Source organism: Manis pentadactyla, chromosome 8, assembly GCF_030020395.1.
Source record: "Manis pentadactyla isolate mManPen7 chromosome 8, mManPen7.hap1, whole genome shotgun sequence".
NCBI lineage: Eukaryota > Metazoa > Chordata > Mammalia > Pholidota > Manidae > Manis > Manis pentadactyla.
Window position 1 is genome coordinate 3,610,759 of NC_080026.1, and position 27,812 is coordinate 3,638,570.

Sequence of the window (27,812 nt, forward strand, 5' to 3'; positions counted from 1 at the left end):
TCCATAGAACAGAAACCAACTGACAACACAGCTAATTTCATGCTGCTCAAGAGAATACTCAAGAAAAACAACAAAAAATAGATCTGGCAAACAGTTGTAACAGGTCACATCTGTGCTCAAATTGCTTTATTAAAAACTGTATTTTTTGTGATGAGTATTAAAAAAATTTTCATGTCCCCTTTTCCCTATCAACCCTGCCACAAAAGGCCGTGCTGAGTCTGAGTTCTCAAAAGTGCTCTACAAACAACACACACACTTGATGAAAATTCTACTGACATTTACTTCCCATTTAGGAACCTAGTCACAGTTAGTAACCTAAAAACAAGTAATTAAAGTATCAATTTACGACTTATCAGTCATCAACTTGTTACTGCAATGTTTAAATAGAGATTTCTTTAAAAAGACAAACCAAACCTAACCTCAAGAACATTACTTTTAAATTTTATTTCATGCGTGGTCTCACCCTCACAGATTAACTGTCCTGGCCCAAGAAATAACACCTCTCCTAGTTCCTCTAAGGATAAAAGTAATGAGAGGAAACCAGATTGTCACCCAAAATATGCCTTTTTGACATAAAAACTTTGAGCTGAAGGCAATTAAGCAGCAGCAACCACAAGAGCAGCTAGACCTCCACCTTCCTTCCTTTTCTGCCTGAAGGTAGAATATAAATTCTTTTACTGGAGATAGACTCTTACCAGCCCAGAGATGGCAGCAGAGGAACGTGCAAACAAACCTTAGTCCAGCAGGTTCTTCCCATACCACCTGCCCAGGGTGCTTTCCTTCGCCCCGTCATTTCTCCAAAAATTATTATTATTTTCTGGAGATGCCATTCAAGCCAGAATCCTAAGCCACGGCTTTGAGTTAATTTCTGTTGAGGTTTCTCCCATGTGATGTGCCCTACACATGTTAATAAACTTGTTTTTCTCTTGTTAATCTTTTCTTTGTTCCAGCTGAAAACCAAAGATAAAGTTTTGCCTCCCCTACATAATAAATAAGTATTACAGTTTCCAAGTTGTTATGTAAGTTTTTACTTAATCCTCAATCTTTTCAGCCCATTGTCAAGATGGTGAAGCTGAGGCTCAAGAGAGATGCTGATTTTCTCAGATGCTGACAATTATTCAGTAGCAAAGCCAAGATTTAAACTACACTCTGGCTACCACACCATAGTACCTTTCACCCTAAAGAGCAAAAGCAAATGCAAAATGAAATCACCACCCCACACAGATCTGTTATTACACCCTCTAACCCAAACTTAATTCTACACTATCACCTTCCATCAAGTACTGGCCACAATACTCATTCCAGCCACAAAGATCATTCTTGAAATATAAGTCCTCCTCAATTCTAGAGCTTTGAACTAGGCACTCCCTCTACCTAGAATTACCACCACCCCTAACTAGTTTCTCCATCTGGCGAGGTCACACTCATTCCTCAGAACGGCTGAAAGATATGTACTTAGCCACCCTCCTACAGTACTGTGTGTATGTCCCTGCATGAATTTTTAATACACTTAAAATTGTTCGATGCACTTATAAATATAGGTGAACATACAAAATAATGGCAGAGTTCTTAATTATTTTCCCTTTTGATTTTAAAGATCAAATGCAGGAAAGTATACAGAAAATTAAAATTACATTTAATAACACAACCCAAAGATCACCATCATTTACCTTTTGGTACAAGAAATCTTGCAATCCCGTCTCTCTGTGAATTTACTTTAAAAAATAAACGAATACTGAATAAAGCTCCAGAGGATTGTAAAAAAAAAAAAAAACAAAAAAAAAATCAGACTGATTTGGAATTCTTCCTAAGGAAACAGAAAATCTGAAAACATTAAAAATTTCCCTCACTTCTCTACCATTATTGTTTCTATGCATTTGTGTCACAGATATCCTTTACTTGATGACACTATGTCAAATCATATTATATAATATTACAATTAATAAAAAATCATATTCTACAATTTTATTATTAGGTAAGGTTTTAAAATATTGCATTATGTAGTTCACACAGTATTTAAGTGCCTTAACACATATTTACATAATGTGCAGTGGAGCTGAGTGAACAAAAAGTTTAGGTAATGATGCCCCACACTGTGCATATTAGTTCTCCTTTCTGACCCTAATGCTTCTTTGTAAACTCCAGTCAGTGTTTTTGTTTTATCTTTTGCCATAAGCTTTGATAATGAAACTTGCTCTATCCTCTAACAAGGTTTCTTTCTATGGATATTAAGGTGCAGATGTGATAAATGCAGTGTGCCCTTAGCAGTCCTGACTATTCTTTAAGTAACATCATATGGTTGAATTAGATAAGGAAGCCTAGTTAAAAACATCCTTGGCCAATTTTACAGCATTTCTGATTCCTCCCTACTCAGTGGTTACTTTATGATATTTTGCAAATATAAGGTTTATATGCCATAATTTAAACAAGCAAAAGGATATTACCTGAATCTGGTTATCCATAAAGTCTAAGTACTATGAATGTTTGTGAACATTAAAATTAATACTTAAGCTGTTTCTTCCATTTATATATATATTTAAATCACGCTTCTAAATTTGAGTCAGTAGCCAAAGACACCACTTTATTTCATTAGTTTCTTGTTCCCCAAAATTTCTTCTGATTGAGTTACTAAAGGAAAAGAAGGCGTCACATAATTTGGAATCATGTTTCTATTAGAAATATCTCAAATTTATTTGCAAGAGACTAGTAAAACAATGATAAAGATACCAACATTCTTTGCTAACTTCATTTACGTTTTTCCATTTAGTGTGCTCCATAGCGTTTCCTTAAATTTCTCAAGGCTAGAACTACAATGAGAATGTTTTGGTCTGTTTCATATATCATTCCTAGAAAATAAAATATTTTTTGATGTGAAAAAAAAAAAAAAAGTAGAGAAAGAAGTAACAGTTATCAACACATTTTCTTAGACCAGAATCATGCAGATAAAAAAAATGAAAGCCATTAGAAAACAAAAACACTTAAGAAAACATATACAATCTGTCAGCATTAAAAGAAAAAAGTTATGGCCCAGTGAGATTTATCCCAGGAATTCAAGGTTGGTTTAATATTCAAAAGCCATTTGCTGATTATTAGTAATTATTAATTAATTAATTTTTAATATTGAGATCAATAAAGGAGAAAAATGAAACAAAAAATAAAAAATAAACGAATAGCCTGTATCTTTTAAGCAACATGTTCAATTCTCCCATGTCACTAAATATTCCTTGAAAACAATTTTAATGGCTGCATTGCCATCCTTAGAATTGTTCTATTTATATTTTAAACACTCACTTTTTATGTTGTTGACTATTTATTGTTTCCTTTCTGATACTTACCATCCTTATTTGTCCATTTCAGTGTTCTCAACCTAAGGGGGCATTTGTGGATGCGATGAGCCATTTTTGGTAGTCAAGAAGTTGGGAGGGTATGTCAGTTAGGAGCATCTCATTTAACATTTGGGACCCAAGACATTAGATATCCTGCAATATAGAGGCCGGCCTCCAAATGACAACAGCTGGCTTACTAAGGATTCCCTGCTTAGAAAAGCAGTACGAGGCTGCTCTCCATCCAGGTGGCTACAGACAGGACCCATCCACACATAGGCAGGAGACCCAAGGAGATGAGAGAGCTCTATGGGCCTAACAGAGGTTGCGGCAATAGACAAGTAAAGTGTACTGGGTTCTTCTGGGATTTGAACTGGGGAATATGGAGAGGTTAGTCCAATTAGTGAGTTAAAAATGAAGCCAAATGAGAAATTCTGTTATGAGAGAACGAAAAGCTTTGCTGACCTTCTCCCTAATGAAACTGGTTAAAAGTACTTAAAAACAACCATTTAAAGCCTCTAGAAATGGTCCTAAAAGTAAAAAGCAAAAGCAGCAGCACCAATCCACAAAAATCTACAAAAACTTGGTAATTTTTTGGAAAGAGTCTCTATTATTTGAACCCAGCCCACCACTCAGCAAGGAAGGCTCTACCCCAGGCTGCTGCAGCCATGAGCACTGGACACGGCTCTTCCCACCCAAAACATTTCTCATCCTGCCAACATCTGCCTGTTGCTGAAGCTAAGTTCCAGGTGAGTCGGGCTGAGGGTGGGGGCTGCCATGTTTTACCCAGCCCTCAATCATAGAAAGAAGGCTCCACCTTGGGAAGAGCCCTAATCACCTTTGCCCCAGCCTGTGACACCGTGGTTTCCATGCCGAGAGGGAGGCCAAGAGCACTTCAGGCTGCTATCCAATCTGCAACCTCCACTGAAAGCTTCTGGAGCTGGGGTGTCACTCAGAAACTTGCCATTGCCCCCCACAGGCAGCCCCAGAGCTCTGGCTCAAAGATCCTGCCTGGGTTAAAAGCAGGTGGTAAACCAGATAGCTTCTGATTTCTTCCCAAAGAAAATGACTTCATATGTAACCAAGCTTGGGCAAGTTCAGGCAAAGGCACTTTCAAGAATACTGGAAGTTGTGTGAAGGGCACTTGGGAGAACAGTCAAGATTCAGGAGAAACTGTAGGCCAGCTAGTTTGCTGGTGAGAACCAGAGAATAAATAGGATAGGTGGGAGGAGCCATCCAGGGGTCAGAACAAATCAAACCCAGACCTCAGAAAGTACTCTTCCAAAGGAGTTACAATTGACTGGAGGAAGCTGTTGAAGAATTCATGCCACAGGACATTACTGAAAATGATAGCACAATTAGTGAAATTCGACAGCTGACTATAGTCAAGGAAGAGAAAGAGAGTCCTAATAACACTACTGTCATTGTGGATGACTGTGGGCACGTCCGAACTGCATATCCCCGAGGAGGAAGTACCAGAAATATAAAATTGTGGGTGAAGAGAGCAAACCATTAAAATTATCCAGTCAGTCACTAAACAAATAAGCAAATAATAAAATCAAGTGAAACTATTATTAAAGAAATTAAAATGCAGAAAGTTTTAAAAATAGCTATAACTACAATAATTTGTTAATTGACAATTTAAAAAGATATAAAATGTGAGGGGTTAACAATGTAGAACTTCACTATGTGTATGAAACTGTTAAGTTTTTTTTAAATAATTAATTAATTAATTTTAATTTTTCTGAAGAACATTGTTTACTAGGCTCTCCCCTACCCCAAGTCCCCCCCACAAACCCCATTACAGTCACTGTCCATCAGCATAGTAAGATGTTGTAGAATCACTACTTGTCTTCTCTGTGTTGCAAAGCCCTCCCCGTGCCACCCCTCACATTATACATGGTAATCATAATACCCCCTTTCTTCTTCTCCGCCCTTATCCCTCCCTACCCTCCCATTCTCCCCAGTCTCTTTCCCTTTGGTAACTGTTAGTCCATTCTTGGGTTCTGTGATTCTGCTGTTTTGTTCCTTCAGTTTTTCTTTTGTTCTTATACTCCACAGATGAGTGAAATCATTTGGTATTTGTTTTTCTCTGCTTGGCTTATTTCACTGAGCATAATACCCTCTAGCTCCATCCATGTTGTTGCAAATGGTAGGATTTGTTTTCTTCTTATGGCTGAATAATATTCCTTTGTGTATATGTACCACATCTTCTTTATCCATTCATCTACTGATGGACACTTAGGTTGCTTCCAATTCTTGGCTATTGTAAATAGTGCTGCGATAAACATAGGGGTGTATCTGTCTTTTTCAAACTGGAGTGCTGCATCCTTAGGGTAAATTCCTAGAAGTGGAATTCCTGGGTCAAATGGTAAGTCAATTTTGAGCATTTTGAGGAACCTCCATACTGATTTCCACAATGGCTGAACTAATTTACATTCCCACCAGCAGTGTAGGAGGGTTCCCCTTTCTCCGCAACCTCGCCAACATTTTGTTTGTCCTTTGGATGGTGGCCATCCTTACTGGTGTGAGGTGATATCTCATTGTGGTTTTAATTTGCATTTCTATGATAACTAGCGATGTGGAGCATCTTTTCATGTGTCCGTTGGCCATATGAATTTCTTCTTTGGAGAACTGTTCAGCTCCTCTGCCCATTTTTTAATTGGATTATTTGCTTTTTGTTTGTTGAGGTGCGTGAGCCCTTTATATATTCTGGACGTCAAGCCTTTATCGGATCTGTCATTTATGAAAATATTCTCCCATACTGTAGGGTACCTTTTTGTTCTATTGATGGTGTCCTTTGCTGTACAGAAGCTTTTCAGCTTGACAGAGTCTCACTTGTTCATTTTTGCTTTTGTTTTCCTTGCCCGGGGAGATATATTCATGAAGAAGTCGCTAATGTTTACATCCAAGAGATTTTTGCCTATGTTTTTTTCTAAGAGTTTTATGCTTTCATGACTTACATTCAGGTCTTTGATCCATTTTGAATTTACTTTTGTGTATGGGGTTAGACAGTGATCCAGTTTCATTCTCTTACATGCAGTTCTGCCAGCACCATCTGTTGAAGAGACTGTCATTTCCCCATTGTATGTCCATGGCTTCTTTATCGAATATTAATTGACCATATATGTTTGGGTTAATGCCTGGAGTCTCTAATCTGTTCCACTGGTCTGTGGCTCTGTTCTTGTGCTAGTACCAAATTGTCTTGATTACTATGGCTTTGTAGTAGAGCTTGAAGTTGGGGAGTGAGATCCCCGCCACTTTATTCTTCTTTCTCAGTATTGCTTTGGCTATTCGGGGTCTTTGGTGTTTCCATATGAATTTTTGAACTATTTGTTCCAGTTCGTTGAAGAATGTTGTTGGTAAATTGATAGGGATTGCATCAAATCTGTATATTGCTTTGGGCAGGATGGCCATTTTGACGATATTAATTCTTCCTAACCAAGAGCATGGGATGAGTTTCCATTTGTTAGTGTCCTCTTTAACTTCTCTTAAGAGTGTCTTATAGTTGTCAGGGTATAGGTCTTTCACTTCTTTGGTTAGGTTTATTCCTAGGTATTTTATTCTTTTTGATGCAATTGTGAATTGAAACTGTAAGGTTAAAATAAAGTGTTATAAATATATTTAATGTAAGCCTCTTTAACCCAGTTTGCTGGGTTAAAATTATCAAGGATGAATGTTGAGTGTTGTCAGATGTTTTTTCTGCAGCTATTGAGATGATCATGTGGTTTTAATCCATTTGTTAATATGGGATATCACACTGATTTACAGATGCAGATTGATTGAGGATACAGAACCATCCTTGCATCCTAGAGTAAATCCCAATTGACCATGGTGTACAATCCTTTTAATGTAGTGCTGAATTTGGTTTGCTAGTATTTTGTTGAGGATTTTTGCATATGTTTATTGGGGATGTTGGCCTATAATTTTTTTTCTCATAGTGTCCTTTTCTGATTTCAGTATCAAGGTAATGCTAGCCTTCTTTAAATGTTTGTAGAATTCAGTAGTGAAGCCATCTCTTCCTGGACTTTACTTTGTTTGGAGGTTTTTGATTACTGATCTAATATCCTTATTAGTAATTGTTCTGTTTATATTTTCTATTTCTTTATCATTCAGTTGTAGTAGGTAATCCACAAAGCAAAAATCTATAGTAGATACACAAAATATTTTTTAAAAAAAGAATCTAAGCATACCACTACATTCATTGAATAACAAAGAGAGAAAGAGAAGGAAAGGAATTACATAACAACCAGAAAACAATGAACAAAATGGCAATAGTAAGTCTATACCTATCAATAATTACCTTAAATGTAAATGGGCTGAATTCTCTAATCAAAAGGTATACAGTGAGGCTGGATGGATTAAAAAACAAGACCCAACTTCATGCTGCTTATAAAGAGACTCACTTCAAAACAACAAATTTGACTGGATCTATACTGTCGGAACTCAACCAAGAATTAGGAGAAGTGCAAGTTGCAGCACTCCAAAATCGTGCAACTATAGACTATCTACTGTTAAAAGAACATATGGGATGTGAACAGTTCCCAGGAATGTGTTGTTTTAATTTGTCTGATTTTTCTCAAACTATTCAAATTCAGTTAGACAATATCCATCATATCATTGATAAGTTTTCACAAATGCCTAGGGTGCCTAACTGGTTTTCTTGGTTTCACTGGATATGGCTGGTAATTGTAGGTCTGCTTTTGTTATGTAGCTGTATTCCTATTATGTTAATGTGTGTACGCAATTTAATTAGTAGTTTGTTAAAACCTATACATGCTTATGTTACTCTACAAGAAGATATGTCAAAGAAATAATCAATCTTCCCATGTTTTCTTCCGTCTGCTACTTCTATAGCTTTTCTTCTTCCTTCCTAATTATAACCCTTTAGTAGAATTTGTGCCTCATATCGAAAATTACCGAGTATCATAATTCTTCCAAGTGGTAAAGATACCTCAAGACAAATGCTGGGCATAGAAGCCACAGGGCATAAATCTGCAAAGAAGTAAAAAGCTAACCTTTTCAAAGAATATTGCTTCTCTCTCACTTACCAACTTTACATTTCCCTGTATGGCCCCGGAAGATGACTGGTTAGCCAGAGACGGGTAAGATTCCTCAAGGGAGGAACAACCTAAGACAGGCACAGTCGCAGGGGGGACATCAGGTGAGAAATTGGGGATCAACACAGGTGAGGCTTAGAACCTCACCCCCCCCCTGTTTTGAGAGAAATCTTCTGCATCCATGGATGTTTTGTTGCCCTTGTCTAGCTTGGATTAATACTTAGTTTATAGGCACAGACCTGATCATCTACATTTGCCCTCTTACAGCACTAAATTATGTTTTCTACCTTTATCTTGCATCTACCTACCACTTCCCAGCATTTTATTAAAATAATAATAATAATAATAATAAGGGAGAAATGTGGGATTCACATGTAAATCAAGTATAAAAATCAAACAAATAATCATATCTGACTTGATTGTTTATAGTTCATGATGTGTGATCAAAACTGAAAGTTTCTGTGATATGACTGCCCTTGCACTGTTCACCATGTAAGAACTTATTCACTATGTAAGAACTTGTTCACCATGTAACTTGTTCATTATGCTTCAGAAGATTGGAGACTGTTGAGAATTAGGCTTGGGGTTGATTAATGATTGTGCATTGAGTCCCCTATACAGAATTTTATTGTTAACAACCATTTGATCAATAAATATGAGAGATGCCCTCTCAAAAAAAAATAAATAAATAAAAATAAAGAGACTCACTTCAGCTTTAAGGACACACAGACTGAAAGTAAAGGGATGGAAAAAGAAAGTAAGTCAAACTCAGAGAAACAAAGAGTAGAAATGTAGTTGCCAGGAGCTTGGGGATGGGGGAATAGGGGAGAGGTTTCACCAGTTCACCAGGCTTCGGCTAAAAGATGAGTAAGGTCTGAGGATCTAATGTATAACATGGTGGCTATAGTTGACAAAATTGTATTATATAACTGAAATTTGCTAAATGAGAATTTAAATGTACTAACCAAGTTAAATAAATGATAAGTTAATGAGTGTGTTAATTAACTAGATGGGAGGAATCCTTTCGTAATGTATATGTACATCAAATCATGATCTACACTTCAAACATCTTACAATTTTGTCAGTGTATTACCTCAGTGAAGTTGGGAAAAAAATGCACAGATGTGTTATAACCCCTGCCAAAGATGTGAACTCCTAATAGGATTGAACATCCCAAAGTACACAATGGTATGGCCTAGTAAAAGATTCAATTAAATTGAATTACTCTAATTTATCCAATGATTCTCTCATTTTGCAATAATAAAAATAACTTTGATCTCAAAAATATCAAAATGTGTTACATTAGAAAATATTCCCTTAATTAAAATGAAAGTAAAGGGAGAATAGAGGAACAAAAAATAAACAAAACATACAGAACAAAGTAAATGGCAGATTCCAACTCTATCAATAACATTAGATGTGAATGGATTCAACGAGCCAATCAAAAGACAGTAATAACTGGATAAAAAAACATGATCTAATTATATGGTGACCACATATAGGTTTTTTTTTTTTTAACTCTGAATCTAAAGATTCAAAGAGATTATACATTCTTCTCAAGCACATACAGAACATTCTCCAGGATGGAACACATGCAAGGCCACAAAACAAACCTCAATAAACTTAAAAGGATTGTTATAATAGAAAGTATATTCTCAGACCACAATGAAATAAATTAGAATTAATCGTAGGAATAACATTTTGGAACAATCTGACTATGAAATTAATAAAACAATTCCAATACTAAGAAAAAAAAGGATAATATACTTGGGAATAAACTTAATAAAGAAATGCAACACTTGCACACTGAAAACTATAAATCATTGTTGAAAAAAACTAAAGACCTAAATATAAATAAAAAGACATCCCATACTGATGGATCAAAATGACAGTACCTTGATCTCTATCCCTCCTTGCCCCTCAGGTTGTACTTCCATACTTCTAGTCTCCCCGGCCTTCAGCTTAGGACATGTTATAACTTAGGTTAAATAAACTGAATTCCCAGGAGGATGACCTGGGCCAAGGTGGGTGTGGGCTGCTCTGTGCCCAGCCATGTCCATGGATCTCAGCAGAGAGCTGGGACCTTTTCTGATTGTTTGCCCCTACATTTCTTCTTAATGCACTTTAACAATGTAACATATTACTAATAAGCAACCTATTTATTAAAAATTATTTTTCTTCAGTCATATTGTCAAGAAGACAACATTCTCCAAACTCATTTATAGATTCAGTGCAATCCCTACCAAAATCCTAGCTAACTTATTTGCAGAAATTGACAAGCTGATTCTAAAATACCTATGTAATTGCAAGGAACCCAGAATAGATCTTGGAAAAGAAGAAAGAAGGACTCACACTTCCTGATACCAAAATTTACTCAAGTTACTGTGGTCCTGGTTCCAATACAGACATAGATATGAATGGATCAGAACTGAAGGTTCAGAAATAAACCCATATATAATCTGCAAAATCATGTACCATCTTCTGGCAGGCAAAATAAGCCCTCCATCCCAACAATGTCCAAATCCTAATCCCCAGAACCCATGAGTTACTTTAAATGCAAAAGGGACTGTGCAGATGTCAGTTAGGATGCTGAAATAGGGAGACTGTCCTGGATCATCTGAGCAGGCCCAATAAAACTGCAAGGGTCCTTATAGGAGGGTCAGAGAAAGAGATGGAGATATGATGACAAGCAGAGGTCAGAGAGAGATTTGAAGATGCTATCGTGCTAGCTTTGAAGATGGAAGAAGGGACCACAAAGCTAAGGAATCCAAGTGGTCTGTAGAGCTGGAGAAGGCAGGGAAACGGTACTTCCTTAGGGAAGGAACATAGCCCTGGTGACACCTTGATTTGAATCCATTTTGGACTTCTGACCTCCAGAATTTTAAGACAATAAATCTCTGTTGTTTGAAGCCACTAAATTTGTGTCAAGTTGTTATGGCAGCGATAGGAAACTAATACACATACCTGTAGGTTTTGGGCCTGTAATCTGCATTGCTCCATTTAAGACAGCTATACTCTTTAGCATCCATTAACTTCTTTTTATGGGACAACAATCCAAAATTCCTCCTGAGAAGCCATTTTACACAGGCAAAAGAGCACTAACACAAATCTCAAAGCCTAAAAAGGCACAAATGGCACACTCAAACTACTAGTAGTGTAGCAAATTAGGATAACCCACCTAGAGGGGAATATCTATGAAAATTACAAAAATTAAATTTACAATAGACTTCATTTACAACAGCTGAACAGTACACATGTCAACAATTTGAAAACTGTTGAATAAAAAATGGTGCGTCGATATTAATTAAAATATGCAACTTTTAAAATTATGCTTAGTTAGAATTTTTAATGACATAGGGAAATACTTAAGTATAATCTTAAGAGAAAAAAATTATATAGACACAATACATAAAGTCTCAAGTAACTTAAAATGTATATACACATTAAATATGAGAGAATAAAAATGCAGGAGAAATAATATAAAAATCTAAGTCATTTCTGTGATAGGACTATGCTGATTTTAATTTTCTTCAAACTTTTACCTCATTTCCAAATTTTCCACATGCACATTTATTTATTAAGAATCCACCTCATTACAAAAAAGCAACTGAGATGTTTAAAGGTCAGTCTTCATTATGTTTGTAACTGAAGCATGAAGACATGAGTCAATTTCCTGATGCTGTTTTCCAAAGCAGTAACTAAGATATCACACTGTAACTGTAATGTGTTTGTTATTATCAGGTCACTTCTACCTATCAATTAACATATTAATTAGAATTCATTCTAAATGCTTTAGAATATATAAAAAACTGACATCAAAATAACAAAGATAATAAGCCTTTGTCCTGTCCATTTAGCTTCTGATCTCACCTGCCCCCTATTTACTCCAGTCTTGACACACTGGTTCCTTGGTGTTCCTTGAAGACATCAAGCACATCCCCCCTTAGGGTCTTTGCCTAGAATGTTCTCCTACAAAGCCATGTGGCCATTCCTTCACCCCCCTTCACACTCTGATTCTAATGTCACTCTCTTTTAATTAGGCCTGTATGTACTTATTTATCACCCAAACCTGACCTCCATCCTGGCACCTTTCATTCTGTTCTACCTTTCTCCTTTCTTGACAGCATTTACAATTTCTAATACTCTATACAATTTTACAAAATAAATGTTGTTTAATGTTTTTCTCCCCCTACTGGAAAATAAATCCAAGAGAGGATTTTGGTAGTGGTGAGACCTCATTTGGTTACTAATGTCATAAGAGCTTGACACATAGCAGGTGCTCAATAAGTATTTGTTGAATATATGAATATACTAATGACACATCAAAAGATAGAGTCAACAGTACAATCTCTGATAAGTGTGTCTATTACTTAAATTTGGACAATCTCCTGTGCATGTGTAATCAAGCAAATTATGTGGCATATTAAGTTCTTAAGTGAAAATCTGGCCATCTTCACCATTCCTATGTGTTTTAGTTTGTGTTTACAAATTTACAAAAAACTTACAGCTGACCTATTGAAAAATGTCCCAATTTTGTCAACATGGCACAGTATTACCAGGGAAGCAAATGAGATTGTTTTATAAATATTTACCTATTAGATCAACTATGCTAAAATGCTGTATATAAGATCCAATACCGATCTACACAGCAAAGCAAAAACAACTTAAGTTACACTTGCCGCTCTACATGCTTCTCTCCACCAGAACATTTCAGATCGAGAGAGCCAAATCCTGGTACAAATTTTGGTAGGTGATTATCCCCCTAATTTTTAATTTCAACCGGTATTTCTTCAGATTACAAATGCTCGTTGACCCAATAAGATATCATTTCGGGAATGGAGAAACCTAGTCAAATATCAAAAGCCTGGCCAATTTTCTGAAATCAACATGCAGCTGAAAACTGCCTAGTAATCTGAAATGAGACTTAGTCGTAACTTATTCTCCTGTGGTTTCATTAAGTAAGCAGACTATCCCTATTTTTAAAGCAGTTCTCTATTAATTTATAATCCTTTACTCCCAGTGTTTGAAACCTAAACCCTGTGACAAGTTCTCTATAACCTCCTAAATAAGAGAGGTCTCACGGAACGCAAGGAAAAAGCCTCCCCAAAGATGTTGTTTAGCCAATACCTCTGAAGGACGCTCTACACTTCCAGTGTCTGATCCCGAGTGCTGCTCATTTACATCCTCCTCAACGTCTGACCCTGAATCCCGTTCATCCTGTACTGGGGTAGCGCCACCATCATCTGCTTAAAAATAAAACAAAAATCCACTTAAGGTGTAAGATGGATGACATCTACAACTGAAATGAACACAATGAATCAAGAATAACATAAGAGCAAAGGTTACCACTGATGAAGCAAAACCAATGATGCTAACGTTGTAAACAACAGTATAATTCTTATTTAAATACCACAATCAGAACATGTAACAGCCACAGCAGCAAAAAATACATCATAAAAGGAATGTGAAGCTAAAGAAACATCGGCTAAGGACCAAGTAAACAACCTCTAAATAACAGTGCCCTCTTTAACTATTTCAACTTTATGTTAAAAACTGAGTCTACTCCACAGCACGCACTTACCACCTTCTAATATACTACATGACTTACCAAGTTATTTTGTTTAATGGGGGTCTTTCCTCATTTGAATGAAAGTGCCAAAAGAGCAGGGATTTTGGTTCACTGCTGAATCCCTGAAGCCTAGGATAGTGCTTGGTACATGATGTATAGTAAGCATTTATCAAGGAGCTCCAATCTAGAAATAGTGTAAACTCCGTAAAGTATACACTGTACTATTATAAAATGGTAAAAAATAAATTGCTACCTACCTTTATCCAATACTTAAAAAATATAAAGTAAAACTGTATTGAAGGAATACAGTGAAGGGCTGTTGAGAGGTTATAGGAAGACTTGGTTAGAAGTTTAATGAAATTAAAAAAAATTTTTTTAATGAAGCAGTCTACACAAAAGCCGAAAAGTTGTATAAAAATGGAATCACTCACAGTAATAACTACTCCACTTAGCTAAGCAGTAAAAATATGTATAGTCACAATAAAAATAGATTTGAAATGTAAGGAACAATTTTGCTGCAACAGAGTATGGGAGAGGCAGGCACATGAGAGGCTAAAAGCTTGCCCTAGCATAGTAGGAAATAACTTAAAATGATGCAACAATAGTATAAATTAGGAATAGACTAAAAATGACTAAAAGAATGGAAAGTCAGGGAACTGCTATTTTTAAGTCTTCTAGCACTTAATCTATATGCATGTGTTACATATAATTACTCAAAAATACTTTTAAAACACAAATGAACTGAAAATGATTTCGTCAACATCAAGAAAACAGTTTAAGCAAAAAAGCAGTGCATGCTGGGAAACGCATCTACAGTCATTACTATTTGCTGTCGTATAAAAGGAATCAAGTGAACTCGAAACGGAAAAGACGTTAACGTTTACAGAACTTTTAAGCACGTTTGACAAGAGAATACCCAGTGGACTAGTGCACAAAGACAAAAAGCAAAGGTAACGTTTTCCTCCCCCACGAGGCCCTGCCTTATTCATCTTTGTGCCTAGCACAGTGTTAGCAGAGCGGAGCTCAGTAAGGATCTGCTGGATAAACAGCAAAGGCAGACCAAACTGCAGTGAGGATAAGGAGGAAAATCTCAAGGTGAAGGAAAGGCACAAAAATTAGCAAGGTGCCAAAGGTACACGCCTTCCTCTAAAACACCGAACGACTCTACTGGAAAACCAGCGCTGCAGGCGAGACCGGACCAGCTCTAACTCGGAGGGAAAAGTCTAAGTAGGATCTCGCACCCTCACCGAACGGTCCCCTTGGATTCTCGAAAAACATTCTCAACTCCTGAAAAAAAATCCTGTTAACAGGAGAGACTTTGCACTCAGCAAGCGCCTTAAATACACGGCCATGGGTTCCCAGTTTCAGCAAAGCCCCCGACCGACTCAGGACGGCTCCCTTTGGAGCCCGGGGCTCAAGGCCCGACCTCCGCGGCCGCGGCAGGTGCCGGGCTCCGCCTCCACTCCGGGGGACCCGGCGCGCGGGGACCGTCCCCAGGCCTTCCGCCCTCCCCGGCCAGCCGCTCCGCCCCCAGCCCTGTCCCCCGGTCCCGACCCCACCTGACTGGTCGCCGCTGTAATATTCCGAGTCCATGGCAGGCGGGCTCTCGGCGGGGAGTGTCCGCGCCCCGCGCCGCCCCCGTCACCTCCTTCCCGACGGTGTGACCCCCGATGGCGCTGCCCGGGGCTGCAGGCTCCCGCCCGGCCGGCGGCTTTGGAGGGTGCGGAGACCGAGCCAGCGGCGGCGGCGGACGGAAACTCCCCGGCCGAGAAGCCCTGGCAGGAGAGGCTGTCCCCGGCAGGCGGTTCGGAGGGCCGGCGAGCGAGCCGGTGCTCACTTCCCAGAAGCACCTCTGGGGCCGAAATGGCGTCTACACACGACCCTCACAGGAAAGCAGCGCGCAGGCGCGACGCCTGCAACCCGGCCAATAAGAAGACTCAACGGTAGTAACGCAGGACGTCACCGTGAAGGAGACTCCTGGGAAAGTCGAGCGGGCTCTCCGCGGCGGCTCAGTACCATTCCCTGCGGGACCCTGGTCAGTGCCCGTGGAGGTGAAATGTGACTATTGCTTCTCTGTCGCGTCCTGTCCGAGGAACTTGTGGGTTACTCTTGCAAAAAATGAAGACCGCTAAAATGACGCCTCCATCCAACGGCCCATCAGCTGGCTCCCCACGCGGCGGCGCCCGCTTCCCGCCTCCCCGCGCCGGAGGGAGGGCGCTGGCCCTCTGGGACGTGAAGTCCAGGCCGGGGCGGTGTGCTGGCGAGAGCCGAAGGGCTTTCTTGCAAGGCATTTTTCTTTCTTTCTTTTTTAAAATAACGACTTAATTTCATCAACACACCATTAGGAAAATCAAATGATAAATGGTTAGGAAATAAAAATTTTTTTTCCAATTCATATCATTGACCAAGGGCTCATCTTCCTTTGAATATAGAGCCCCTAGAAATCGATAAAAAGTCTAGAGCAATAGAAAAACGGACAAAGGATATGGGAATTCACAGAAGAGAAAATATCAATTGCTCTAAGATACATGAAAAGATATTCATCCTAAAATAAGATAAAAGCAAATTAAAATCATACTGAGATACTATTTTTCACCTCTCCAATTGCAAAAATCCGGGAACATTCCATTGGTGAGGCCATGGAGAAAGAGGCCCTCTTAGGTACTAGTGGGAATACATTGGTACTCCCTCTACAGAAAATAATTTGGAAATATTTATATGAATTACAAATGCATATGCCCTTTAGCCCAGCAATTTCACTGTAAACATGTATCCTACAAATATATTTGGCCATGTACAAATGATGTATCTATAAAATTATTCATTATAGCACTATTGACAAAATATTAGAAATAACCTAAATGTCCAAATAGGAATGATCACAAAATCATGAAATATCCATACAATGGAATGTTATGTAGCCATAACAAAAAGTGAGGAAACCCTCTTACGTACCAATGTAAAGAGATATCTAGGCTGGATTCAGTGAAAAAAATGTAAAATGCAGAACAGTGTTAGAGTATGCCATGTTTTGTAAAAAGGGAAGGATAACATATTTGTTGTTTGCAACTGTATTTTAAATTTTTGAAAATTGTATAAGAAACAAAGTGTTGGTTGTGTGTTCCAAGGAAGGAAGGATGGAGTAAGTGGGGGGGAAGCTACCCTGGACCAATTTGCTATGACTGGTCCTCATCTCCAGGCTCCGTGATCTGGGCAGAGATCTGAATGGACTCTGGTCTTACTTTGTATAGAAACCATATGTGTGCCCTACCCTGAGGAAAGCCCCACTTTGATGCATAATTATGGTGCATGGCTAAATAATTATTCAAGTCAAAGAAGGAGTCTTTGTTTTTGTTTTGTTTTGGTTTTGGTTTAGGTTTGGTTTTGTGGTGAGCTCCACATCACTGGAATTGTGTGAGCAGAGGCTGCGAGTGTGCCATAGAGGGGTTCAGCTTTAGAACCATGGCTGGGTAAGAGACCTTCACAGCCTTTTTAAACTATCATTTAGTGTAGTAAAATTTATACAGAAAAAATGCACCATTTTAGCCATTTTTAAGTATACAATTCAGTGGCATTAATTACAGTCACAATGTTACATACCCATCGCCACTGTCTATTTCCAAAGTTTTTCATCATCCCAAACAGAAACTCTGTTCCCATTGAACAATAGCTCCCCATTTTCCCTTCCCCAAGCCCCTGGTAACTTCTAATCTCCTTTCTTTCTCAGTGAATTTGCCTATTTTAGATAGTCCATATTAGTAGAATATGCCCTTTTTATGTCCAGTATTTGTCCTTGTTTAACTGGATTATTTCATTTAGCATATTCTCAAGGTTCACCCATGTTATAGCAAGTGCCAGGACTTCATTCTTTTTTATGGCAAATAATAGGCCATTGTGTGTATACCACATTATGTTTATCATTCTATTGCTAGACACTGGAATAGTTTCCACCTTTGACTATTGTCAGTAATGCTGCTATGAATAGCAAAGTTGCAGGATGCAAAATCAACACATGAAAATTAGTTTTATTACTACATACTAGTAATGAACAATCTAAAAAGAAAATCAAGAAAAATTCCATTTATAATAACATCAAAAAAATAAAATACTTAGAAATAAATATAACCAAGGAAATGTAACACTTGTGCCCTGAAAACTATAAAACATTGTTAAAAGCAATTAAAGAAAATATGAATAGAGAAAAAGATATCTCATGTTCCTAGATTGGAAGATTTAATATTGTTAAGATGATAATACTACCCAAAATTATCTATAGAGCTGATGTGATCCTTATCAAAATCCTAAGGGCATTTTCTGTTGTTGAAGAAATGTAAAAACCCATCCTAAAATTTGTATGGAATTTCAAGGAACTTACAGAGTCTAAACAATCTTGAATAAGAACTAAGTTAAAGGACTTACATTTTCTTATTTCAAAACTGCAAAGCTACATTAATCAAAACAGTGTGGCATTGGCATAAGGCTAAACATATAGACCAATCAAATAGAATTGAGAGTCCAGAAATAAACCCTCACATCTATGGTCAATTGATTTTTGACAAGGGTGTTAAGACCATTCAATGGGGAAACAACAGTTTCTTCAACAAATGGTACCAGGAAACTGGATGTCCACATACAAAAAAACTGAAGCTGGACACTTACCTTACACCATACACAAAAGTTAATTGAAAATGGATCAAAGACCTAAATGTAGGAGCTAAAATTATAAAACTTTTAGAAGAAGCATAGAAGCAAACTTACATGACCTTGGATTTACTGATGGTTTCTTAAATAGGACACCAAAAGCATATGCAACAAAAGAAAAGGTAAAGGGGACTTCATTCAAACTAAAAACTTCGGTGCATCAAAGGAATACTGTCGAAAGGGTGAAAAGACCACCCACAGAATGGGAGAACATTTTTGCAAATCATATATCTAATAAAGTTTTAATATGTAGATTTTATGAAGAACTACAACCCAGTGACAAGGGGACACGCAACCCAATTCAAAGATGGCAAAGGACTTGAATAGACATTTCTCCAAAGACACACAGAGCAGCCAAAAAACACTTGAAAAGATGCTCACAATCATTAGCATCATTAGAAAATGCAAATCAAAACCACAGTGGAACCACTTTACACCAACTTGAATGGCCATAATCAAAATAATAGGAATGAGCAAGTGTTAGTGAGGATGTGGAGAAACTGAAAACCACATGCAGTTGCTCATGGAAATGTAAAATTGGGCAGCCACTGCAAAAAAGTTGGGCCATTCCTCAAAAAGTTAAATTTAAGATTCCCATTTAACCCAACAGTTATACTCCTAGGCATAAATCCCGAAGAACTGAAAATGGGCTCAAATGGATTCTTTGTTTTGTAATACACATCTAATTTTGGAATAATTTTAGATTTACAGAAAATATGCAAAGGTAGTATAGTTTCTATATATCCCTCATCCAGTGTCCCCCAGTATTAACAATGTACATTACAATTTGTCCTTACATGTGTCCAAACCAAGACACTAACCGGGACATACTATAACAAAACTATAGACTATTTAGATTTCGGCAGTCTTTCTACTAATGTCCTCTTTCTGCCCCAGAACCATCCAGGACACCACATCACACTTAATCTCATGTCTCCCTAGTCTCCTCTGGACTGTGACAGTTTCTCAGACTTCCCCTCTTTTTCATGATCTTGACGGCCCAAGGCATCCTGATCAGCTGTATTGTAGACTGTCCCCCAGTTCGGTTTACCTGACGTTTTCCTCATGAGCTGACTGAGCTGGAGTTTGGGGGCAGAGCACGACTAGCTGAAGCGCCCTCCTCATCACAGCCCAGGAACGTGACTCATCACTTGAGACGTTGAACTTGACCACTTGGTGTATGAGTCCTTCAGGGCTGTCCTGACAGCCCCACACACTGGGCAGCTTAAACAACAGGGCTTTGTTTTCTCTCGGTCCTGGAAGCTGGACGTCCACGATCGTCGTGGCAGCAGGGGCGGTTTCTCCTACACATTCTCTCCTGGTTTGAGATGGCCGCCTTCTCCCTTTCTTCCCGTGGCCTTTCCTGTGGGCGTGTCTGTGTCCTAATCTTATGAGGACGTCAGGCTGGCTCAGGGGCCCACCCTAACGACCTCATTTTGCCTTAATCACTTCTTTAGACGCCCTGTCTCCAAATACAGTCACATTCTGAGGCACTGGGGGGGCATAGGACTTCTACGTAGGAATTTCGGGGGCACACATTCATCCTTGGTTAGGGTGGTATCCTCTAGGTTTCTCTGATGTAAAGTTACTAGTTTTCTTTTCCCATACTTTATTCTTTGGTAGTGAGTCACTAAGTCCAGCCCACAAGGGGAGATATGTGGAATTCTTTGACCAAAAACACTCAAACAAGCAAGCAAGCAGAGGACTCCCTGGTAAGTTCCTTCCATTCATCCTGTGTCTGTGTGAGCCCCAAGTCATGGGCACTGCGTGGTCCTCTTGCACCCTGAAACCCGAAGGCTTTGTGCAGAGCCAGGGAGCAGTAAACGCCCACCAAGCACGTGACTGAGTGACCGTGTCAGAGAGCTCCACAGTGGACCACCTCGAGACCCTGGGCTTCCTTTTTATGCCAACAGTCTATTTGAAGGTAGTTTATATTCTTGGGTCCAGATTTGACAGGAGATGGAAAGCTGAAAACATAGTGATATTAAGAGCAGATTTAAGAGAAGTGACTAGGGGTTGTGACTATGCAGAAAAAAATAAGTAGTGTTTCCCAAAACCAGTTTAAAGCAGCAGTGAGTTTCCATGGACTGTGACACTTTTTCCAAGGCTCTGGACAGAAATAAATGCCCGTGTGGAGAACAAATCGTGCCCTGCCCTCCCCAGCCTGTACACTTTGCTTCCAGCTGGCCTGCAGTTCCCTCAGCCAGCAGGTGTGGTTTCCTCTGCACCTGGCCAGCGTCGGATACTAGGACAGATGGGATTGACACCACTGCTTCCTGCCCACATAGGGCTGCATTTTCTCTGTATTTGACCAGGATACAAGCTAACATTCCTGAGACAATTATGGCTAAGATAGCATAATTTCTGGAAGCTCATTTGTTAGTCAAGTTCATAGGCTGGAATACAGCGTCTGTCACTTTTTAGCTATGTGACCTTAGAGAAGTTACTTAACCTCTCTGTGCTTCAACATCCTTATCTATAAGTTGGGGCTAATAGGACTATTTATCTCATAGAGTTGTTCCGAGGAATAGATGTCTTTATACATGAATAATTATTCTTGGTACATGATTTATGTGATAGTCATTACGTTATTATTATCAGGCACAGTTGAAGATCTAACATGAAAAAAATCTAACATGCTTCTTGCCTTGAGAAGCATACAATCCATCAGGAAGTCCTACTCTGAAGAAAACACATGCTAAGAGGCAAATTACGTGATCTGAGTAACAAGGGTCTCAGAAATGGAAAGGAGGGTGAGGCTAGAGTCAACTTCTAGTCAGGGCAACTTCCTGGGAGAGGAATGTTTGGCTGGTATTTGAAAGACAAAGGCAGATTTGGAAGGAGAGGGATCATGTTTTAATCACGGTAGATTAACTTTTATAACAACAAATTTCAGTGGCCTGAAATTTTGACACACAAAAAATTATTTCTTGTTCTTGTAAACGGGCAGTGGGATCCTTAACGAGGTGGAGGTGGTGCTGTGCTCCCAGGAGTCATTCAGGGACCCAGGCCCCTTCCACTCTGTGGCTCCGCCACACTCCACGGTGTCGGAACCCACAGCTGGATGCTCTGCGTGTCACAAGCAGAGGGCAGGAGGAAGACAGGGCAGGACAGCTCGGGAGCTTCTATGGGCCAGGTGTGGAACTGGAGCCTGTTATTGCCCTCACTGCATGGCCACTCCCAACTGTGAGTGAGGCTGGAACGAGTGAGGGGTGGGGCCAGGAGGGAAAGAAACCGATCTGGGTGCACACAGAACACTCCAGCCTGGGGTGAGAGCCATCCTAATGCTTCTTGCCTCAGAAATGAGGCTCTTAGCCATGCACCTTCCACCCTCAGGCTCTGTCGAGAGCTGGGCAGTGTCACTGTCATCATCACAGTTAGCATCAGCATCATTCACCTGGTTTATTGAGTTGCCCCATAATCAAGTCCTGTTTTCCCCTCTCACTGCCTGGACCTCCCCAGGGCAATCAAATTAGTCACCAGGGTGCTATTGATCCTGGTCATGGGGCAGAGGCTCCCTGTTTATGACCAATGGCCTCGGTTTAAATACCAGGGCCCAGGACTGAGATTTATCTACCGGATCACCCACAGCTCTGCAGAGGGGAGAAAGTGACTCTTAAATTTTGGACCCCTACTTTGCTGCTCCTGCTGCTTTGGACAAACCTCTGGGTGGGTCCCCCAGATGGACTGCGGTGGTAAAGCACAATAAAAAATGAGTCATGTCCTCCTGGACTGAAATGCTGGATGCCCCCCTGGCCCACTGGGACTTTGGATCCGAGTTCCGCCCAGTCTAGCAATGTCTGCCTTACAGTCGCTGATGCAGGGGGGATGAAGTACATGGACCTGCCTGATGACACAGTCATTTCCTTGGCTTGTCGTAGTCGGGATCCTCTGGGGAACGCCAGTCCAATAGTCCCTTCCTGGCATCCTCCATATCTTCTGAACCTATCTTGGTGCCTTTCACAGAGGCCAAGTCTGAGGTCATCTCCTACAGGAGGAACTTGCTGGCCTCCTCTTCCCCCCAGCTGTGATTGTACCTGGCCTTGTGAGCTATACGCTGATTCTCAACTGGGACTTTTGTCTCCCAGGAGCCACTGGGCAATATTTGGAGACATTTCGATCACTTGTGGGGTGCATCTAATGGGTAGAGGCCTGGATGCTGCCAAACATCCTGCAGCCCCTCCCAAGCCTGCCCCCCACCCCCACCCCCAGCAAAGAACAGTCTTGTCCAAAATTCCAATAGTGCCAAGACTAGGAAAGCTTGAACCTCCCAGGTAGACTGTGCCCTGTGATGTACACTCTTGCACTGTGCACAACTGTTTCCAGGGAAGCATTTAAGCCCGCTTCTCCCCAGATATTTCTCTGCCCCAGAATCCTGGAGACCACAGAATGAAAGGGGAAAGACCCTCAGACCTGGGCTAGGGTAAGCCAGCCGGGGAAGTGCCTTCTCTGAAAATCCCAAAAAGCAGGATGTCTCAGCCGCCCTTGGGGTGGGGAGGAGGGAGTCCAGGTTTGAGGGCCGCTGTGGTGTAGGGTAGCGGGAACAGCACTGGCCCTGGGGTCGGGTATGCTGCCATTCACATTTACCCCTGCCACTTATAGCTGCGTGACCGATGCAAGTTTGTTAACCTCTTTGGTTTTAACTTCCTTACTATGAAATGATGCTAAGCACCCCAAGTCTGCAGGCCTTTGATGAAGGTTGAATGAGATGGCACATGCAAAAGGCCCAACACACAGAAAGCACTCATTAAATGCTACTTCTCTTTGGGACTGAGAATTCTAAAGTTCTCTAAAGAGCAGCTCAGTCACAGAGATCTGTGCTGATGGTGGAGCCATTTTACAGCATTAATGGTTAACCTGGCTGCTTGGGAAGATTAGGGCCACTAGGAAACAAGCAACTTGAGGTTGCTTTATGACATGTTTATAGAGCTGAAATGAAATGCTTACCGTTTTAGTTGTGGTGACGATACTACAAGGGCCCTAATCATTGAACAGGAATGGAATGAAACACAGGTTGTCCCGAGGAAGCATTTTGGCTCAGTTCAGAAACATATTTTTAAAGGTTAGCAGAATGCTCATGTTTTGAGGGGAATTCTGGAGGGAGCATTTGGCCATGGGAGAGCCAGCTTTGCTTACAAGTGCCCCCACTACTCCCAGCCCCTCTTCTTGATTCCCAAGGGTTGCGATTGGAACCTCAGCAATGGAAAACCTGAGGCTTCGGGAGAGCTGTCCCTCAGGGGTCCCCCTCTGAACCCTGCCCCCTCGCACAGCAGGCAGGCCAGGTCCTTTCGGTTGCACGCATGCCTTTTGCTGGGAGAGAGGGCTTGTTGGGCCGCTTGAGAAAGGGCAACAACAAAACAGTCCTGCCCCTTGTTTCAGAAAGTTCTCTTCTGGAATCCTCCTGGAAAGTCATCATGTAAGCAAGGCTGTGAGCACAAATTTGTTCACTGCGGTGTGAATAAGGGCAAAGGACTGGATGCCTCTGAGTGTCTGCCCAGAGATGAAGGCCACCCAAAGGTGGGGCACTTGCAGGATGAGCTGTAGTGCTGTCTTTAAAAACTAAAGCGCGGGTGGGTGGAGTTTGGTACAGTGGAAGGAGAGGTTTATGATATAATATTGAATGTAAAAGGAAGGCAGGAGACAAGTTTGTAGATAGAAAATGGGTTTCTATCAAATTTTGTTTAAGACAGGGTCTGGCTAGAGATACCTCATAAACCATCTTGTTCTACACGCACGCTCTGTTCCACCATTTGTTGGCATGAAGGCCGTGGAAGAGGGCTGGAGAGGACCCGGCCTGGAGCTGGGAGCCCCAGAGTAAGGGACTAGCCGTGGTGGGGGCCACCGGGCAGCAGAGTCCCGGGCAGGTGAAGTGGCGTCTCAGCCAGAGAAGCTGTGCGCCGTGTGAAGCCCCCAAAAGCAAGTGTTGGCCCAGAAACTGGATGAGAGTTTACGGAGCAAGAGGCGAGATGGAGCCAGGCTGGAGCTTGAGCCCCGTGCTGGCAGGAGGTGGGGGGCCGGCTGAGAGGCTTGCACAGGCTTTCTGTGCCTGCACTCTGTGGCTTTCCTGCTTTGCCACGGGCAGTTGGCGGCAAGAAGAGAAACTGCGCCATCTATGCCAAAGCAGCCTTCAGCAGCAGGAGGCCGGGGACCCCATCAGCCCTCCATGGGAAGCAAGCAGCCCTCCTGGGCCACACGGTCGCCTGCCCTGCAGCTGTGTCCTACGTGCTCCTCTGTCCCACCAGCATGTGGGTTCTGTCCCCAGGAGGCCGGAGGTCACTGCAGCCCTGCATTGGCCTCAGCTCTTATCTACCAGATGTTAGCTACTTCTCACACCTTGACCTCCAGTTCCCAAGACCCCCAGGGCCTGGGGAAGGGGAAGGACCTGACTGGCTCTAGCTGGCCAGCTTTAAGGACCTGAGGCCTCTCTTCACCCAAGGAGAAGGCTGCCTCTGAGCAGGATTCTCCCATGGACTCATTTTCCACCTGCCTTCAAAGTCTCACCCTTGGGCTCCCACCCGGGGCTGCCTGGCCCCTCCAGTCTGTGCCCCCAGGGCACACTGCCTGATGCCCCTTCCGTTCAGAAAGGTCTGCGTCTGCCCCACAGCGGAAGTCCCCACTTCATTCAAGAGCAGCCCAAGCCTGCCCCCTCTGCTCCCAGAAACCCTACTGGGATACCAGCCTTTAGCCTGTTATAAGGCTTTCTGGCGCCCCCTGTGTGTGCCCCCAGTTAAGACAAGGGGTGTTTGGGAGCAGAGCCCCTGTGTAGGCTCCTTGGAGTCCTTGTGGTGCCCTGGAAGATGCAGAGTTCCCTGGATGGTCAGCTGATGGTCACCACGGGGTTTGGCTGGAGACCAGCAACCGGTATGTGGAGGGCAGAACCTGATGCCCCTTGGGGACTCGGCAGAAGAGGCCAGGGTTAAAGATCAGGCCGCCATGAGGCTCTGGGGCCGGGCTCTTGGAGCCATGTGGGAGTGGATGTGCTGGAGCCCAGGGACAAAGTCCTGTAATAAATTACGTGGGCCCAGAGCACTCGGCTACTTCCTCCTGGTGTCCTTCCTCCTCTCCCCCACGCTCCGGCGCACCCAGAGCCCTGTCTCTGCCTCCTGTCCTGCTCTCGGGGTGCCAGGCTGGCCAGGGACGGAGGGAGCCAGACCCCCATCCGGACCAGGTAAGGCAGGGCCCTAGGCTTCTCTGCTGGCCAGCTGCAGGGTCTGGGAGGATGCGGGGGGGGCTCAGCTCTCCGGAAGAGGGTCTCTGGGCAGGAGATGGGTTGGTAGGCACAGACCGGGTCGTGCTATGGGGTTCGCCTGGAGACAGCGTGCGAAAGGCCTGTGAAGTAGAGAGCTGGGGATTTCTTTTAGAAGCTGGGGACCAGAAACCCCAGCCTAGAGATTCACTCCATCAGATTGCAGGGCTGGCCTGGGGGCCCAGGAGGAGGAGAGGCTGCCCCAGCCCTCTGCTACAGGAGGGCAGACTCACTGGCAGGGGTGGGGAATGGCAGGTGCCGGGCCGCCCCAGCTCAGCAGGCCTCCTCAGCAAGAGGGCCTCATGGGGCGTGCCGATGCCTGGGCACTGGCAGGCATCCGCTGGACCCTATGTGCCACCTCACTGCATCTGCACAGCACGCTGATGTTATCACCTCCATTTATGCACACGGCATCTGAGGGCCACGGGAGTAGAGGTGCCCGCAGGAAGAAGCAGGGATGGCGCTTGGCCCTGAAGCCTGGGCTTCTCTGCCTCATCTCGAGCCTTCTTGGGCAATCGGGTTAGTCACTTCCAAATGGCCTGGGCCCCCCAGGAGGCAGGGCTCTGCCTGCCAGGCCTCAGAGCCTCCTCTGGTGGGGGTGTTGGTCTCTGGGGGAACGGGATGGAGGAGAGGCCTCCCACAGGCTGCCTCTACATCCTGGAGGAGGAAATCTGAGTCACAGTCACTGGGAGGGTCTGGCTGCCGGCAGGGGTGGGGCCCTATCCTAAATCTCCTCCGTCAGGTGTTTGTTCCCTGCCGCCCCCGGCCCCTGGCACAGGCCCCACTCTGTAGCTCTGGACTCGCATTGTGTTCTGACCCATAAAACCCCTGAGCTCTGTTCAGGATTTTAGTTCTAAGAAAACCAAAACTGCGGGTGCCTCTCTGAGCCTGGAGCACATTCCCCCCATGAGTCTTTTTAAGAGCTATGAGGCTCAATGGCCCTTCCAGCAAGAAGCTGTCTCCATCTCCCCTGCTGGCCAGGCACCCTGCTGCCTGGCCCTGGGCTGCCTCCTCCCAGAGGGCCGGCTGCACCCACTTAAGTGTAGGCCAGGCGCTGGGCCCCAGCCCTGAGAACAGGTGCACAGCTCTGAGGAGGGTGCACAGCCCTGAGGAGAGGTACATCACAGGCAGTTACCTGGTGCAGTTAGGAAACTTGGTACTTTTCATGTCTTACAAAAGCTCTTGTTCCACATCCTCACTCAGGACAAGCCATTCAGGGACAAAGGGCAGGGATTGCATTAGCTTTTCACGGAGGTGGGCACTGAGATACAGGAGTAAAGTGCTTTGCCTAAGGCCACTGGACATGAGCGCCTTTGGCACAGGCTGACTCTGCTCGGACCCTTGTGCCCCACACCCACCCAGAGCAAGAAGCCTAGACACTTGGCAAATGATACCGAATGAAGAAGTGGAGTAGTTAGTGGCAGAAGCAAAGCTGGGAACGGAGCTGGCTGCTGTAGTCCTGTGCCATTTGAACTCTCTTGTCTACCTCCTCAACTAATCAAGCGGCGTGTATCAGTTTCCCCACTGCTGGGCTGGTGAGATGAGACTGTGCAAAGGAGAAGTGACCCGTCCAAATATCAAGAGGCCAGAGGCAGAGATTGCTGGGCTGAAGACAGATGAGGGAGGGGGAAGACCGACAGAAAAGAAGACAGAGGGACCGGGTGGGCCTGGAAGGCGAGGATGGCTCGATGCAATGGTGGGGAGAGGGGGTGCTCCAGGCACGAGACCCGGAGGAAAGGAAACCCAGAACCTGCAGGTTCTGCCAGGGGTCCAGGGCAGGAGTCAGGAGCAGAGGTGCTCCTCCTGTGCTAATGGAAGCCTTCTCTCCTGCTCTGTCCAATACAATATCCACTAGCCACATACGGGGGCTGCTGAGCACGCGAAGTGTGGCCAGTATGACTGAGGAACTGTAT

The 27,812-nt window shown here is 42.6% G+C and overlaps 1 protein-coding gene across 5 annotated transcripts in view; it reads right to left on the minus strand.

Moving 5' to 3' along the window:
• IWS1 (interacts with SUPT6H, CTD assembly factor 1) overlaps nucleotides 1-16,826 on the minus strand; it is a 43,948-nt gene extending 27,122 nt beyond the window's left edge. For 2 of the 5 annotated variants that reach the window (XM_036884127.2, XM_036884123.2), the window contains exons 1-2: nucleotides 15,512-16,826; nucleotides 13,511-13,629 (exon numbers count right to left, since the gene is read on the minus strand). In XM_036884127.2, coding sequence (XP_036740022.2) covers nucleotides 13,511-13,629; nucleotides 15,512-15,545 — 153 coding nt within the window. In that variant the 5' untranslated portion in view covers nucleotides 15,546-16,826. The remainder of the gene's footprint in view (nucleotides 1-13,510; nucleotides 13,630-15,511) is intronic. The other 3 variants (XM_036884121.2, XM_036884122.2, XM_057505442.1) reach the window with 3 other exon arrangements.
• Nucleotides 16,827-27,812: the final 10,986 nt, after the last annotated feature.